Source organism: Haliaeetus albicilla, chromosome 18, assembly GCF_947461875.1.
Source record: "Haliaeetus albicilla chromosome 18, bHalAlb1.1, whole genome shotgun sequence".
In the NCBI taxonomy this organism is placed as follows: domain Eukaryota; kingdom Metazoa; phylum Chordata; class Aves; order Accipitriformes; family Accipitridae; genus Haliaeetus; species Haliaeetus albicilla.
The window spans coordinates 27,161,422-27,180,368 of record NC_091500.1 but is presented as its reverse complement, the minus strand read 5'-3'; the positions used below and the strand labels follow the sequence as shown (position 1 = coordinate 27,180,368).

Sequence of the window (18,947 nt, the reverse complement as noted above, 5' to 3'; positions counted from 1 at the left end):
TGAGGCTTCACTATTTGTGAATCCAGTTGGGATCCTGGGATTTTACATTGTAAAATCAGATTATTACAACATATCTTTGGTTTGTTCCCTGGTTTGCCAAAGAAGCTTTCACTTTCCCTATGTGTCACCACATACCAACCTCTTCAGGAAAAGCAAAGCACATGTCAGTGGGAAGCTAATCACTAATGAAGGAGCATGTCTAATAGCCCCTCATGCACTATGACCTAAACTCATTGCTAGCACTTTTTACATTTTTTAAGCTCAGTCAACAGTTACTCAGACATTTATAGGTGAATTGGTAAAATATCAATTACTTATTATACTGTCCATCCATATATGTGCTTTGTATTTTTTTCCAGATGACAAATACTTTTGTTAATGAAAATCAGTGCATAACATCTTCTCTTGGAGTAAGAGATGACTCCTTCTCCAAAATATCATTTTGGTGTAAATTTGTCTTCATTCTTAGAGTTGGGCTTAGTGTTGATACAGTACAAATAGTTCATCAGTTTACCACATGGGTGGAAAATATCATTCTTTCCCACCATACACACAGGTGTTTGTGATATTCCCCTGAGCCATGATTTGTCTGATGTAACCATAGTGCTGAATGTATTAATTTCAGGTGGTATAAAAATAACATTTTAAAAAGTTGATGCTAAGAATCCTAACTGATGAAAGCAAATGAAGAATTTTGTTGCAATCAGCATTGACCCTAATATTCTAGTTACTTTTACTTAGAAAAATTATATTCCTCCAATGGTTAAAAAAGGACTTCCCAATTTTCTGGTCAATCAGTTTTTAGATGCTGTGATTGGTCCCACAGAGATGCATTTTGGCAGATGAACTGAGCAGAGCTGGAGTGACATAAGAACGCTCTGGAAGAACTGAACAGTTTAAAATGTTAACCTGTATTTTTGGGGCTGCCAGTGTTGAAAAGCTCTTGCATAAAAATATTTGAGATATGATGCCCCCCTGCACTTCATGCCATTTCAGCAGGTGAAAGGACCTCAGAGATACCCTGCTGAGCATTCACGATCTTCCCCGATAAGGTATTTATTGGATGCAGAAGGGATCAAGACTTGTGTATTATTTTCAGTATTACAATAGTCAAAATCATTAAATAACATTTCACTTTTATAACTTGGCTGTCATTCTAGCCATTAGTCATTATTGCAACTTCACCATCACTGCTTTTTTTTACAGTCTACTGTATAATGCAAGATATCCTCTAAATTTGTGAAAATTGTTTTTATGTTTTGTACATTCGCCAACAGAAATTTGAAGTTTGAGATTCTGGCTTTGTTGCGGAGAGTAGGACCTCCCTGGACTCACGTTTTTTGGTGGTGTTCAGTGCCTGTTTCCTACAACCCTTCATTTCTGCAGGCTGTTGCTACTCCCAAGTCCTGGCCTGCCTGCAAATGCTGTCTTGACCCAAGGAGATTTTGAACCTGTGTCCCTTTCAGATGGAAGTGATGCCTTTTCCTTGGGTAGACATGGAAACACAGATAAGTACTGTCTGTGTGAGCTGTAATAATTAATTTTGGGCCCATCAGGAAGTGGCTATCAGTATTCTTTCAGCAGTTGTGAGTGGTCCTGAGAGAACCCCACCAATGCTATTGCAGGGTATCGTAGAGGATTCTGTTCAAACTGTAACACATAGGGAGGGAACTGCTGTTTCCAAACTAATGTTACTAATTAGAAGGTACTTGTAAGAAACTGGACAAAAAGAAACCTCAAACCCAAATAAAAACGAAACAGGCCAGGAGTACTGACATTTAAACCTTTTATTGAGCATCTAATTCTCCAATGCTTACTCATAGTGAATAGTGATTAGTTACCTGTGCATACTGGTAAATACTTGTTGAATAAATACTAACCAGAGATATCAGAAAGGGTTGCTACGTTAAGTCTGCCTTTAATATATTTTTCATCTGAAGGTTATTGGCATATCTGTTCCACGTCAGCTTCGAAATGCCCAGTTATAACCTTAGAATCTTGCAGCAGACTCTGCTCTAGAAAAAATCCTCCCCAGGTCAGTGCATTTGCGTATGCTAATCTCTGCCAATTTGTCTCCGAAATGAAAGGCTTTACATGGACATTAAAAAAAAAAAAGGCAAACAACCCCCATACCTCAAGTCAGATCTCTGTATAGATCTCACAGTTTAGAACCGGGCAGTGGAGCTGCTAAATAGACTGTATCCTGTTTCTCTTCAGTAGCAGCCCATTCATCTTCAGGTACAGAGCAGTCAGTTTACATGCTTCTACCTCTTTTCTGCCTTACTTTTTCTACTTGGTGTATGATGGCAAACCCATGTAAGCTAAATACACACTTGAGCCAAGTAAACCTTACAGTTAGCAGACAATTTTCCTTTTGTCAGCCAGGACAGTTTCACTGAAGATAAAGTGGTCTTATAGCCTATATATTTTATTTTGGTGGTTCTTAAGGCAACATAGATTTGCACATTTTAAAAAAATATATGCTAATGAAAACAGGGATAGTTTACATTTTTGAAAGGGTGAAAGGGAAGTACACTGTAAGGGACTAGCTACATGGCCACAGGTGACTTAACTAGTAACTACTGCTCTGAAAATAATGTAAATACTTTTCTTTCGATAGCTGTCACTTCAATATGTCCCTGTACCCTTACACGGCAAGCCCAAACCATATTTTTTCTTCTTTTAGTGCATTTCTGTGCATATACATTCTAATAATGCACATATGCAGGCTTATATATAAATATATATGTGTAGTTATGCACACATACACACACATTGCATACAAAACACATACAAAATTGCTTGGGTGTACACTTATAAATGAAGATATAAGTATAAATATACATATGTATTGTAATAACATACACATTTTATTATTTATACATGCAACAGTTAGTAATCTAAATATGCGCTTTTTCAGAACTGACGTGGCTCCTCCCTCAGTTCTGAGGACTGTTAATACTAAAACGCAATAAAAGAGCAGGGGTTATAGGAGGGAAAATTTAGCGGAGCTGGGTACAGTCATAAATGTTTAGCTGGTTATCCAAACTGAATCCCAGCTCTGAGTGTTTTAGGTTTTGTCTGCCATCAGTAAAACCATGCACCCATCTCATGAGGCAGGTAGAACTTCTCCAGAAGTGAGAAGTTCTCTCTTCTCACAGAGCACAGGTTCTTCACAGGTCAATGATACGTTGCACTGTGTGGCAGTGGGAAACATGGATCATTTTCCATTGCATGTCCGTAAAATCTGAAGTATTAATCCCATAAAATGGTAATCAGCCAGTACTGTGGTCTGTAGGTTCCCTTGCCACATCAAAACATGTATTCCATTGCAAAAGTCACTCCTAACTCCAGGTCAGAACTGCAGCAGACAGTGGAATTAGCCCCAAATCAGTTGTAAACTCAAATAAACTAAAATCCTCTGTTTACTCCCCCTTAAAATTTTGTGCAATCCTGAATTAAGCAATGATGAGGTTCACTTTTTTCTTTAAGTTGTGGCAGTGTCAGAAGCAGTGGGAGCTGCATCTGCCCACCCACAGCAGGTTTGAGGGGACTTCTTAAGCCAGGAGTGTCTCCCTTTGCTGCTGGGGTCCAGAACCACTCAGCTCCTTCTTCTGCCCACTGGCAAGATGACGTTTATGCCATTAGAGTACAACACGTGTTTATTTATATGATGTAACTGCTTCTTAAATATATAGTTGTCACAGTACACTTTAGTACCACTTCAGAATTTATTACGTTAAGTGGAAATGAGCAGCACTCCTCTCTTCTGCCTGGTTATTAGTGGTAATTAGTGTTTTCCAGTCATCTATGGCTCTGACATTACTACTGCTGTGCTTATGACTACACAGAAGTCCTAAATCCTTTTGCAGATTTCAGTTTGTCCATATTTCTAGTTACTTCACAACACGCTCCCTTTCAGCTTTTTTTGATATTCTTTCCACTCCAACTTCTGGAATTTGTATAAAAGCCACCGAGGTTTTTTTCATTTTAACTGAAGACACTGGGCTGGTGGAATTTCCTTTAACTGGAAGTGTGTCTGGGCTTGTGGTTTTATTATTTGCACAGTTTTATATTGTCCTGTTTGTTTACTCCCAAGCACAGGGAATGCTCCATTAATCATGGGAAATGAGCATTCATGTCACCTCTTTAATTTACATTCAACTCTTTTTCTCACAGTTGAAAGGGACAAGGACTTCTCCCACCAGCGAAGGCACTACAAAGAGTTTCGCTTTGACCTTACTCAGATCCCGCATGGAGAGGCAGTGACAGCAGCCGAATTCCGGATATACAAAGATCGAAGCAACAGCCGCTTTGAGAATGAAACCATTCAGATTAGCATATATCAGATCATCAAGGAGTATCCAAACAGGTACCCTGTTGGCATGAACATATCACACGTTGAATAATGTCTCATGTTTCTATCTTAAGTAGGGAGACAATAACTGATCGTAAGCGTACCCTTGGCAAGGCATCGTTGCTATCACTGTGGCTTATGCAATATTAATTCCTAGGCAAAGACAACAAATACTGAGCAGGAATAAAACTTCTCTTCAACGTAATTTGTTCCAGGTTTATGCAGAGTTACATGTCCAATCTCACCAAATAATCTGCCCGTGCACAGAGAGGGTGAGGGTTCGTGTTCTCAGGGAGCACAGTCTAAGTGTCTGGATTTGGGAAACGCACTGTTTGCTGACACTGAGGTACTACAAGCCAAGATTCACTTAGCTCCTTAAAGGCAGATAGATTGTTCCTTTGCTTTGAAGGGGCTTGGCTTTTTTGCATGTACTTTAATATTTTGCAGAATTTAATTAAAAGATAGAGTCACGCACTAACTTTAAGATGACAAATGCACACTTAACAAATGCTGCTCACCAAAACCGAAAATTAAAACAAATCATAGAATCATTTAGGTTGGAAAAGACCTTTAAGATCATTGAGTCCAGCTGTAAACCTCACACTGTCAATTCCACCACTAAATCCTGTCCCTAAGTGCCACATATGACGTTACACATGAGCAAATCTCTGAACCTGAGTTTGCAGAGCTTTGTGTGTGACATACTTCCAAGACTCTACAAGACCTGAGTAAATGACCAGATTTCACCAAGCAAAGTAGTCAAATACCTGAAAATTCCCATTGAAAACTAGTAGCAATTCCAAGATGCTTCTGAAAAAAGCTACATACATGCAAAAATTGGGTTTTGAAATTAAATTAGCTTATGTCTTTTCTCAGAAAAGTGTGTGGGGGGGAAGGTTTTTTTTGAGATAAACAAAAACTCTCCCTCGTCTTGGAACAGATAGAACATTTCTATCCCGGGCATGTTTAGCAAAAGCAAAGAAAATGGCAACCTAAACTTGCAGAGTATTCTGGAGGAAAAAAATGCCCCATCACCAGTTAGCTCGAAGGTTGGGCCAGAGTTCAAATCTCTTTTCTGCCCACAGAAGCTTGAGCTTGTACCTTCCAGGTGAGATCTCTGAATGTCAAGTTATAAAATATTTATGGCTATAACCAGGGAGTCATGTAAATGGAGCAGAATCAACAGGAGGGAAAGAACTCATCCTTCCAGAATACCTTCTGCTTTCTTAGTAAATTTGGGGATGAACAAAACAGTGTGGGATTTTTTTTACCTCTGTCTTCAGCTTGCAAAAATTCTTTTGACGTAGGTTCTAAAAGAAACTTCTTGGACAAAGAAATGAAACAGGAAGGAACAAAACATATCTTTTTAAAGAGCACAGGCAGGCCAAGGCTAGGGTAATGAAAGCTCTTCACCTGAAAACTCAACAGATTTTTTTTTTTGAAGAGCTAATGGGAAAAGTTAGTTTTTCTAATCCATTTGATGTTTTCTTTTTGTGTTTGTTTTGGTTTTTTTTTAATGTTTTCTCAGTAGGTGGTTTCTATTCTATTTTAAAGAAAGCAAAACTGCTTACTATTCTGAAGCAAGATGACAATTTAATATTATTTGACTTCTTAAAATGACAACTGTCTCTGTGAAGCCATTGAAGAATGCTCTTGATTTCTTTCAATACATAAACATAAATTTATAAACATTTTAGATTTGCATTTATAAACATAAAAACCCCATGTCCTTTAATGGAAGCATGATGCTGGAAAGGGGGACATGCAACGATACGCCACCTATTTGATTTCACCAGTATAGCTACGGAAACTTCAGGTGTAGGCTAAATGTTTCCCTCCTATTGGTGATTTTGCCACTCTCTGCTCATATATGGAGTATATAGAGGAAAATATATATGGAGTATATATCTTGATACCTCCAGACAGAAGAACTACCAAGAATAATTTATCTTTTTTTTTTTTTTTTTTTTTTTCTCCCAATAAAGCCACAGCTTTTGCTTTGGGGCCCAGAATTCATTAGCGTTATCCTTGACTTTGTCACCTCAGGTTTGTCCTACATATGTACGTGAGATTTTAGATGCAAAATTTTCAGAAGCCGCAACTGCAGAATGTGAGGGTGAGAGAACTGTGAGGGTGGTGAGACGCTGGAACAGGTTCGCCCAGAGAGGTTGTGGATGCCCCATCCCTGAAGCGTTCAAGGCCAGGCTGGATGGGGCTTGGAGCAACCTGGTCTGGTGGAAGGTGTCCCTGACCATAGAGATGATCTTTAAGGTCCCTTCCAACCCAACCCATTCTAGGATTCTATAATGTCTCACACTTCTTACTAGTGCCATACCACAGAAAACCTGCTGGGTTTGACCCTGCTTCTCCACCCTTCTTTGCTTTGAACAGGAACCATGGGTGTCTGACAGGGCTCTGCAATGCGATCCCAAACGCAGTCCTGCTGCGCTTTCAGGCAAGGAGGGGTCAGGGTTTAGGGTTCCTGAGTTGCAGCCTAAGGATTATGTTGTAGTCTCAGACATTTTTCTGTCTCTGTGGCAACATGGCCGCTGAAGCGTGTGTGTATTATAGTCGCTCAGAGTTTGCTGAAATTACAGTCTTTGGGATTGAAGATTTCTATTTGTTCTAAGGAAACGTGTGAAGCACAGCCCGTGGCAAGGCAAACTTTCCTACGCAGCCCTGCCAATGTACTCCTACCCGGATCTTTTCTCATGACAAAAGTTATGTAGTCCAACAGGCCAAATCCTCGTTCATGATCTGGTGGCGGCTAGCCACTAATTTAACTAAACCCCAAGGATTTTTCCCGCATTAGGGAATCCTCAAGTGACATTAAGATACTAAAGCAGCTTTCTGGAATGAGGCAAGAGGTGAAGCAGCTTTATGGGGATGGCCTATTACATAGTAATCATGATTTGATCCGGTTGAAAACTTTGCTGGGTTTCAAGGAACATATAGATTCCACCTTTACTTCTTTAAGTGACCCAGGAGATGCAGAGCTTCTTAGACGTTCTGCCCGCAGCTTCTTTGCTGAAATTCTTGACTGTGGTAGCATTTCTGCTGTAGACAACTGGCTGTTTGTGACAAGACTGAGATCACTAAACTTAAACAGCCTCCATAAAGGTGAAGCCAATCAGCTGTATTCTGCCTGAATGTGTTCACTGTTGCATTTCAGGCTATTTACGACATAATGCCTTACTTTTTTATTATGTGTTGTGGGCTATTTTTTAAATAGAAATATTTTTAAAAATCAGAGCCAAAATTTGCAGCTGTTTTTCATTTTAAGTGTGATCGTTTTTTTCTTTCCACAGAATAGGGGAGAATTTTAAAATTAAAAATGTCACAAAATGTGATGAGAAGTTTGAGTGAATGACACCAGCTAATGGGGGAATCCTGATCCCAGAGCTCTCACTGCCTTCTCAGGGGTCAGGTTTTCACCCTATGTTTCTATCAATTGTGAAAAAAGTTGGGTTTTTTTCCTGACAAATACTTTGAATTTCTGTAGTAAATTGCTGTTATGTGGGCTAAATCATTAACGTTGGTCTGGAGGTATTTTCTCTATTCTACCACGTGTTCTCAGGAATCAGTTCTAATTTTCTCTAGGTACCCACAACTAATTTTTGGTTCATTTGCTGAGTTAAGGGGTAAGAACAATTGGCCTTTTTGAGTCTATTACATTAGCCAGATCACTATACTTGTAGGAAGGTAGACAAGAAGATTGACATACCAATGCCAAAGACACTTTGGTGTGAGTTTCTGCTGCAGTACAAAATAATAAAGTCACATTGAGGAGAGATCCACCGGGGAAATTTGTCCTTTATGGGGATTTCTGGACTGTATCATTAGTAGGGCCCTACTCTGGTTTGGCATATGAGCCATTGTGCATCCTGACTTTTGAGAACATTTCGTATCAGTCCCAGCAAAATCTGGAGCTGAAAGAATCTATATGGGAAAACAATTACAGATTCTATGAGGAGACAAGACAAATGTGAAATTATAGCACTGTGATACCGTAATATTTTAACAATTTTCTGTTAATTCTACTGAATGATCCAAGAAATATTTAAAAATAAACACCTTAAAGACTGTCGCACTCAGAATTAAACCTTTCAGCTTTAAAGTTCCAATAAAACTGATTATTAGAGAAAAAAATTGGCATTAAGATGCCAGAGAGTACTATTTATGAGCTTGTGGTACTTTGTCAATTTGTTTAGTGCTAGCATAGCAGGTCAGGCTCTTTTGAATTGTAAGACTGTTTTCATGTTCGCTCCAGAAGAAGAATGTATGTTTTCTCCTTGTGTGGTCATTAGCACAGATCTATTAGAATGGAAGTGATAAGACCGGAGCAAAAGATTATCCTTTTACAGAAGGAAAAAAAGGTGACTTGAAAGAAAGCCCTTTTGATTTTCTTCTTTTTTAAAAACAAAACTCCTTTATCATTTCTGAGCTCTTTAACCTGATTCTGCAGATATTTCTTACATGTAAGTAAACATATGCTTGTCATAGCTCATTTGGTCTTATTTTCCTGAGTGTTGAACAACCACAGTTTCAAGAGCTACACAAGATGTTTTTTTCAGTATCAGACCTAGATGCATTTACAGTGTTTAGGCTAGATAAGACAGTAACTGCTTACGATGTTGTTGTGAGTAAGCAACATAAAAATACAGTGACAGGACCATCGTAATTTTAAATCCTCTTTTTATACACAAGGCCTATTATTTCTGTCTGTCTTACCTCTTTAAGCATACATTCATGCTATCTGTGAGGTAACAATATGATTCCAAGGTCTGTGTAAGCCAAGTCTGTCTTTATTTGACTTGGACAGTCACAGTTGAGAATAAAATATTTTTTCTTGTATATTATTGTTTTGATTACTAGTTGTGGCAGAAAAGAAACAGGTTTCTATAACTATAGATTTAAAAAGCTAAATGGTGAAAACAGTTTTTAATACTGCATGCTGCTTTGTAGAAGAATGTAAAACAAAGCTGATGAGTTAAATTTCTTGGGTTTAGTGTGGTCATTGTAGTAATTTATTTGTAATGCAGATGTGGTTCTGGAACCAATTGTGTCAGGAGATATGTGAAAACAGAATAAATAAACGATCCATGCTAAACATTTAGTAACACGATTATACTAACTCCCCTGAGCAGCCCTTCTGAATTACTGGAAGATTTCATGGGAACAAATTTGAGAATATACCAGGGAACTGAGGGTTAAAATGTAACAATTACATTATTGAATAGATACTTTGATATAAAGACTTATTTTCATATTAATATGAAACTGTCTGAACCGTCATCTATTCATGTTTTGTCATATGATATAGCTGCTGTCATATGTTATTAATAACAGATTTTTTTAGCAACGCTATGCCTTTGAATTTTAGTTGAAATTGGAATGTGATTTTGACATTTTTTGTCTTTTACACTGAGTGGTTTATAAAAGTTAATTTTCCTGAGACATTCTAGTGCTGAAAGATGAATCCTTTATACACAGCCTCAATTATATATTTTGTGTATTTATATCAGGAAGCTGGATTTTTCAGATTTTCCAGAGCTGTAGGTTTTACATGCTGAGACTCATTTCAGAAAGGCCTCTCAGGGGAAATACCTGTATTATACTTAACAATTACGTTAGCTACAGCACATGCTGTACTGTGTCGTGATGAGGATATGTCAAAGGATTATTCATTTGGACTCCAGGAAGTTATTGTCAGCAAGGAAATTAAGGACGAAAAATAATAATATTTGAATGCCTTAACTCTCTATTTTCTTTAACTTAGAGATGCAGACTTGTTCCTGTTAGACACAAGAAAGGCTCAAGCTTCTGATGTGGGCTGGTTTGTGTTTGACATTACTGTGACCAGCAATCACTGGGTGATTAATCCACAGAACAATCTGGGCTTGCAACTCTGCGCTGAAACCGGGGACGGTAAGATCATAACTGTAGATTGTAACGCCGTATATGCTCTTGTCGTCTCTTGCTAGGAATGTTTTTTGGACGGGTGTTTTTTAACTTGACTGGGTGACAGTTCACTGAGAGTTTATAAGCAAAGAACAAAAGCCTTATCCTGCCATAGCTGTAGTCTGCAAACTTTCTATTGTTCTTAATTCTGTAGAATATGGCAATTATAAAGCTAACTGAATTAAGTTAAATTAAATGAAGTTTGGGATAAAAGCTCCCGTATACAAAATGAAGTTATATTTTAATATTCTTCCACTGATGATTACATTCAGGAAACTCAAGTAGATTTGTGGAATTTTTGTTTTAGAAAGTTTCTGAAGAACTTTCTGGGCTGAAGCCTGGAGAAGGGTATAGAAATACCTCAGGACAGTTCAGGAAGTATCGTATAGCCGCTGATACTGATGCTGGAGAAGGATTAACAATAGGGTAATGTGGGAATTTACTTTCTATCATTTGAACAAAAATTAATTTCAAAACTTTTTATCTTGAAATGGGTTAAAAGTTTGAAATCTTGAAAATTTTAATTAGGTGAAAATTAGAAAGAACCCTATAAAAACTGAAGTCAGAGCTGTGGGGTTTTTAGTACAAATTTACTGGGCTACTACATTATTCACAGTTATGCTCTTCATTAAAAAGTGAAAATGCATCTCAATGCAAAAGAATATTTTTAGAAGAAATGTTCTTTACTTAGACTTCTTTAGAAACTAATAAAAAGAGACTTATATACTGTTTTTTCTGCGATGGTTCACTTAATCCATTCTACTTTACAAGCAAACTTTCAGATTTAGCGCTTTCTTGTCAAAAAGCTTTTTATGTCAGAGGTCAAGGGATCTATGATGCCAGTTAATCTAAACCTTAGCTGACATAATGTTAATGAGTAGCAGAAGAAATCCTGGTGTAAGGATTAATATTTTTTTTCTTCTTTCTTTGTTCTGGCTACATTTTCTCATTGTTTTTGATCTGAATTCTCCCTCAGGCTCAGCTGGGCTGTGAACAAAGCCTCTCATACTTTTTCAGCAAGTGCTCTGGCTGCTGGAGAGTTATGCAAAAACCGTCCTCCTTTAGGCATGATGCTTAAAAAACAGATTTGGCAGGCTTGAACCAGAGCAGACGACCATTTCGCCTAATATTGCCTATACGGTCGGACTACAGTCAGTGGAAAAGGGAGGCAGTGATGCAAAGTAGAACATGTCGTTGCTGTGTTCATCCAGCCTTCAAAGGCACCACACCTGAGCTCGGGCTGTATGGGGAGCGTTTCTCAGGCAGCCTGGTTTTGTGAGGCCATTTTGAAGCCTGTAAAATTCTGGAGAGGTGACACCTCCGTCAGGCATCCAAATTAGGTGGGCTGGCTTCCAGCCAGCTTTTCTGCTCCAGAATAAACTCCATCCTTGACTTTTTTTTTTTTTCCCCCAGGACATTCAAATACAGAAATTCTTGAAAATTAAATATCCATGAAAGGGATTCATTAAGAAACCCTGGAACCAGCAATTTGTCGGTTCTAGCCTCAGAATTATATCCATTCAGTAAACAGCAGGAAAGTTTGTATGGGTAAAAGGAAACCTTTAGGTTAATACAATGAAGAAATTGTAAAAGAATAGTTTATGTAAATATTTTCCCTGTCCTAATCCCAAGATCAGGAAGGTGATAGATAATTTTCTATTTTAAATTCCAAAGCCACAAGAAGCTTTACCTTCTGCACCTCACTTATTTGAATTTCTCAACGCAGCTGCTTGAGTGAGGAGGGAATTCCCCTCTTCCCTCACTTTCTGTTCCCTTTTCAGTTTATTCATGCAAGAAGAGTGCCATTCTAGGGACTAAAGTTTTCAAAACTATAGGGAAGACCTGTGCTATACCACTTCAGCTTACCATAAGGAAAATCATCCTTTCGTGCTCTTACAATTTTGCTCTTAAGGCTTTGATTATTTTTATTTGGTTGCTGTTACTTCTGGAAGCTATTAGAAACACCAGCAGTTGAATGACACGTTTGTGTACAGATGGAACATGAATTTTTATACATGACTCAGTATGTAGTGGACTCAGTTCGTAACCCAGAGAACCCCACCCACCTTCCTTCCAACCAGTTTTCTATAAAAGCTCAGACACTGGTTCAAATCAACTGAAAACCCTTCCCTTGGCTCAAGTGAACTTAGGCCATCCAGGTCTGAAGCATGTTTCTTCATGCCTCCAGCTGTCCATTGAGTTTTTGGGAGGTAAAGGAGTTCTGCCCCCGTAACCTTATCATAAGACCTGATCCATTAACCTTTCTATTGCAACAGACCAGTAAACTAAATGGGATTCTGTTAAGTCAGAGGATCCCTGTTTGAGGTACCCATGTGCTGCACTGGGGCCATGGATAATCAAGTCTGTAAATGCATACTAATTTTTAGATTTATTCATACAGCACCTTTAAAATGGGGTGCCAATAATTACTGAGACTCCGGGGTGCTACTATGTTGTTATTACCATTAACAGTAATCTTTCTTACAGCTGACTCTCAGTGACTTTTTAGGCGATTACTTGTGTAGGTATATTCCTTTGGTGATCCCTGAAGATGGTGCATAAATAATAATAATGTATACATAAGGAATAAAAAAATTTGTAACTATTTAATATAACAGTGTGATAAAAACAACTTTGGAAGAATGTCTGGTTGTTGTAATTCAGATTTTTCCCCCTTTGAAAATGCTGAAAAAGTACAAAAAGCCACATGACATTGGAATGTGTTTTCTTTTTTTCTTTAAGACAGTATTTGGTATCATACGTCTCATTTTAGCATGAAATGTAGACTTTTTCTCTTAATGGGACATTTTATTTTGAACAGTAAGAATAAGGGTTTGCATGACACATATGGAAGCTGTCAACATATAATGCACTGTTTCCCTGGGGCTGTGATAAATTAAGGATCAGGTTTTTTTGATTCTCTTTTTTAATGTCTCCTCAACTTTCTGCAGCATCCCCTTTTGGCCGATTCCCTCCTTTTGACACCAAAACTCTCCATGGTGTTTAGAATGAGAGGTGATCATTTTCACACTGATGGAAGTGCGGGTGCTAGATGAATTGCAGCATAAAATCAATGCAGATGCAGAAACAATTCAAAAAGCTCTATGCGACACTTTTCCTGTATATATATCATATGTCTCCTAAGACTTAAACCAGGTTCCAGTGAATCAGCACCTTTGTATTACATTTAACATTTTTATAATTGGAAATCAGCAACAGTTTGAACATCTTTTTGCTGGAGGAGTATAAATGGCTGCAAGAGTACTCCTTTCGCTGTATATGTCATTGCTGAAGAGAACCTAGTGGTGTCTACAGAAAATGAGAGAGGGAGATAATGTGTAACCATGACTATTTGTGATCCACAGAATGAACCAAGTTCCAAATACACAGCTCTCAATGCAACAGCCTGGGTAGCCCCCACAGCTGTGTTGTTCTGTGCCTTAGATTACTGCAGCTCTCAGTTATTTTCCATCCACCTGCACATCAGAGGGGAAGAAACTGGTGGTAACTCTGAAAAGCCTAAGCTGATTAAGGTGATTGCTGTTACCACGTTGTCCTATGGAAGGTTTCTTCTGGCTTTCCTGCTGTTTGAGGTGGGCAGGCAGCAGGACTTCTCAGCTCCCCAACTCTGACTCTTACTTCAGCGCTTTTTTTTTCTCAGAGCAAACGGAAACTTGAAAGAAATAGGTTCCTTGATCGAAGTGAAGCATGGGGAAGGCCATTTCTCTCTCCAGCACATATTTGGGTACACTCTGGCGTGTGTCCCCTGAAGGGGGTTTGGCTCCTAATCCTATGTGCTGCAGGAAGGATTGGTGAGGTCCTTCTCCAGCGATGATGGGGGAGACATTAAGAGGCACACACTCTCTCTTATTTAGCCTCTTCTCCTTTCAGCCTGGGCCTTCCAAGGTCCCTTTCTCCTACAAAGCCTTCAGAGAGGCAGCATGGACACATTCTCTATGTTGCAGAGGGTGGCTGGCTTGCTTTCAACCGGTAGCAACCTGTGGCAGCACTCTTCAGGTAGTTGGCTGCATACTTTATGTTGGCCTTGCCCTTACCTTTACAACACTAAATGTTATCAAATCTCATCCTGAGGTTTCCCCCAGTCAACCTTGGCACCTAACTTACGTGATCCCGGTAGCCATCAGGTGCTCTGGAGGATGCTGCTGGGTTGTTACATTTAAGTCTCTCAGTGGATCTAGTACAAGGCAAAGTATCAGGAGTGAGTTCACCTTCATTAGTGTCCTTACAGTGGGGGAATTTAGGATATATATATTTATATTGATATATATATGGACTTTGGCAGGCAATAGCTCTGCCTAAATTCTGAGCCATCTGGAAGCCATATAGCCATGTTAGCACAGCACTGAACCCAAGCTAATATATCCTGCCCCTCAGCAGGTTTTATTAGCTTGGGCTCAAGCACTGCCTAAGTACAGCTACATGAGTTCTGGTTCAGAGCTGACTTTGGCCAAAGTTACACTAGTAAATTAAACATGCTCAGGAATACTGTGGTGTGAAAAGAGCCGGAGGGATGGCTCTCTCGGTCTCCAAAACAGGGTAACTCCATGGCAGCTGCCCCCCCAGGAGAGGTCCCTGCAGCACCACCTTGGGATGCTGGGGAATCCGTGGTGGTGCTGGCATAGGACGTAAAGGTACCAGGAGCACCCTCCCAGCCTGAGGAGAGCGGATGATCCAGCTCCAGTGCCTGGGAGCACTCCTAGGCACTCTTTAATTTACTCAGATAGGTGTAACCCCTGTTTCCAGCTGGGTCAGAAATACAGTCAGCATTTTCTTGTGTCTGCTTGTAGGAAGCAATGTGAATACACCCTTTGTTAGTAAGAGCACGCAGGAGGGTCAGGGAAGTGAGATGGGCTCCTGCCCCTTCTCCTGCCACCACTGCATACTGGTGCATACTGGTCCTGGCTGTACTCCCCCAGTGTGCAACTCCCCCTATTCTTTGTTGGATGACCAATTAAGTTAATCTCACCTTGTTTTATTGTCTTCCTGAACCTATTTTTAACTGTGCAGAAAAGCCCGAGGACTCCCACAAACCATTCACAGTTTAAGCACATTAAATTGAAGGGATAAATCGAGTACTTCACAAGCGTATTTGTGTATGATTACATCTGATTTTTTGTGTAAGCATACATGGTACTGCCACATTATACAGCATGCCATGGTTCCTAACATGTTCCCAAGTGCTTTCTTCAAGAGCTTGATGAATACCAAAATCAACACAAAAAGATGTGCAAAATTCCTTCAACTGAACTGAATAAACCCAGCAAAATCTAAGATTTTACAAACAAAAGCTGAATCTTTAGTTTTGACTAAAGCTGTAAAGCCTAGGAAATGCAGAGCAGAGCATCCAAGACCACCCATTTTTAAGAATTCCTTAAAGCCCCCAGGGAGCAGAATAGTTAACAAAACACATGAAGCTTGTTTCAAAAGCATATTTTATGTTGAGATATATATATAAATTTTTCCACCAAAGTGAAAGTTTGCATAACAGTTTATGTAGATGACACAGTAGAGACAGTATAAAATCCTTTGAGTTGGAGTGTTGAGGGTGCCATATATGGACCATCGCATTTGTGATGTTAGGTTTTCTCCGGTCCTTTTTTAAAATAAGCCTTCCATTAAGCTTTGGTAGTTAAACTCTACCTCAATTCTTTTGTTTCTATGAAGTACTGTTGCTCTCAAGAGCAGTGTTCAGGCATGACAAACCACACAAGTGTCTGTCTAATTTTGAAAACTACTTTGTGAGCTTTCAGACTCAGAGCCTGAGGACAGTTTTTGCTCAAATACTAGATGTTATTGGACCTTGTATAGTCAGGGTCTTTCTCCAAAAGGAGAATCCTCATTTCAGATATCACTCCCCATGAGGAGGAAACCATAGGTGTGGCACTGGAAATTTTTTTTTCAGCAAACCAGAAATGAATTCTCAGCATCACTAAAGTTTTCATTTCTATCTACAAATATATAAAATTATTACCAAAATAACTACTGTGACCTAGCAGTAGTGGTTAATCTGTAAAATGTGTTTTGTGGTTTGTTGAACATTTTTGAAAGTAAGTAAGTGCTTGTTTTTCATAACAAAATGAGTGGTTTGCTGCAGTTCGATGACTCAGGACAAAATAATGGATCTTGGAATCACTCATTGTCCTGTGTTGCCAGTGTAAATCTGGCCCAGATGCATAATGGCTGAAAGCTCTTGCAAAATTAGTGTCTGCTCAATGCCTTACATAAAATATATACTGCCTGAGGAGAGACAGCCAAGTCACAAATCTTACCTCTGTCATTGGCATCCACGCTGGCTATCTCAGAAAAAGTCAGCTTTCCGAATGTCATGAAAAATGAGACGATGTCTCCAGGTCAGGACTGTGACACAGATTGTTAATGAAATCTTGAAGGGCTCTTGCATTTCCATTTGGAGCAGCTGGGGGGAAAATGAACTTTTAAGATGGAACTTGATCAGTTCATGAAAAGAATTGTATGATATGACTGCATGTGACAGCAGAAAAGCAGATATAGTGACACAGCAAATAGCTCCATAGTTATCATCCTGAGTGCTATTCCTATTTTGTGGGTAAAAAAAAAAAAAAAAGAACAAAAGCATCTGGATTGTCGAGGTAGGACCTTTTTATAAGCTGAACTACACAGTTATTTTTGCAGCAGCGATTCCTTTATTATAAGGGGACAGAATGTGAAAAGGCAAGTAATATTCATTCAGTTCAGTCAGTCAAATCGGCACTTCCATACAAGCTTTTATACAAACTGCTAAGGGCACTTTACTATCAAATAGAATAAAAGCCAAAAATCAGTTTAAATGCCAAGTCAAACAGATGCATCATGCCAAAGACTCAAAATCATATGAGTAAGGACTAAGGAGTTCAGCAGATTTGGAACATAATACTTTAAATAAGTCTTTGTCTCCAAATATACCTGTCAATATGGAGAAGAGATAATAAATCATCGTAGCAGGACTGAGAAGCACATGCCAGAATGTGAGGAATACAAAGGCTCTGGACTGCCCCTGCATGGAGTAAGTCCATCTGTTAGGCTTATTTGTTTTTTCTAGGTGTAGGGGCAATTGCAGCAGCTCGGTTCAGTGGAGCAGGCACTAGCTGACTGCTGGTTTCTTGCAGTTTCTTCTTTTCTTCTGAAGTCTGAAGAAAAGTCTTTGAAATCCTCAGAATTAAAGATACGCTGGAAGGATAAAACCAAACGCATTTTTCAGAATGCTCGACCATGTTCAGTTCTTGTTCAGAGATGCTCAAGAGAAGCGGAGACACACCTTGCTGGTTTGGTTTTACCAGTTTCATGTGGGTGAAGCTCTGAGGGAAGGTGTAGTTAAGCAGGTCAGCCTGAGTCATTCAGCTGATTTTAGAAAATATTGCTCTAATACCACAATATGGAACAACTGCGTGCTGGAGAGACCTGGATTTTCGGTTTTCATCGAAGCCAAGAGTTTTCTAAATGCTTAGAAGAAATGATAGATTAAAACCACTTACTAAAAATGAAGCCCATGAATGTTGCTTCCTACAAAGGCCAGTTCAGTTTAGGGGAAGATTTTTCTTACTGCGTTCTGAAATCCACACTACGGACGAAGGTGAGGACTACCTAACAAGACCATGGCACACAGATGGAGCTATTTCTGTGGCGGAAAGCTTGATGCATTTCAGCGGCAGGGTACTTTGAAATACCTCCTGTTCAGGAAGGGCCAAAGCTTTGTGTTCTTAGACTGAAGGAAATCTCCTACATGCACACTTTTTTTTTTTTTTTTCTTTTAATAAAGGATAATAGAAGTTCTATAAATGCAAACTTTCTTTTGCACAGAAGCAACTTAAAATGGAGACAACATATGTGGTTTGAATTTCCAAACCAAATAGTTCAGAGATCCTCCTTGGAAGAAATATAGAGTCTCAAGGGCAGCATATATTTCGATTGCTTCGTCTTCTGAAAGTTGCAGTTAAGCTAAGGTATACGATAAGCCAAGAGAGAAAAGTTTAATGATGAACCCACAGAAGTCAATAAAAGTTTTCCTGTTGACTGCACTAGAAGCAGATCCAGTGCATATTCCATTCATGAATTGAACAAATGGGTCCTAAAACCTCAAGTTGGCTGCTTAAAAGATCAAGCAAATAAAGGAATAAAGTCATATAAGCTGTTTCTGTGTGTAAAAAGGCTGTGGGTTACAGGATTAATTTTTTATAGTATATCTCTATACCCTGAATAACTGAGTAAGCCTTAACTTGTGGAATCTTAATAGCCATCTCATTGCTGAAGTCTAAAGGAAACCCAGAGGAAACTTAATAATATTAAAAGTTATTTTAAAGGGAGTTCACATTGGTTTGAAGGATATTTTGCTTCGCACACAATATCCACCATTGTAAATTCAGAGAACCTAGATTTAAATTCAGAAAACCTCCACACATCTTTACAGCCCTCAGTATATAAATCTAATAGTATTCTTAAAATGTCCGCCAGTAAGGTATTAATCTTTTACAGATAAAATTAAAATTCTGAAAGTCATTGGAACAAAAAATAAAGAAAAATAGTAAAAATATTCCCTCTAGAAATGAGGGGAAACTTGGAACTTTGTGGTAAGAGGCTAGCTTGTCCATGTTGC

The 18,947-nt window shown here is 38.9% G+C and overlaps 1 protein-coding gene across 1 annotated transcript in view; it reads left to right on the top strand.

Annotated features, from left to right (window-relative positions):
- Nucleotides 1–18,947, top strand: part of BMP5 (bone morphogenetic protein 5) — a 62,384-nt gene that overhangs the window by 22,975 nt on the left and 20,462 nt on the right. Inside the window, exons 2-3 of the mRNA XM_069805983.1 lie at nucleotides 4,180–4,372; nucleotides 10,137–10,285. Of these exons, the coding sequence (XP_069662084.1) occupies nucleotides 4,180–4,372; nucleotides 10,137–10,285 (342 nt within the window). The remainder of the gene's footprint in view (nucleotides 1–4,179; nucleotides 4,373–10,136; nucleotides 10,286–18,947) is intronic.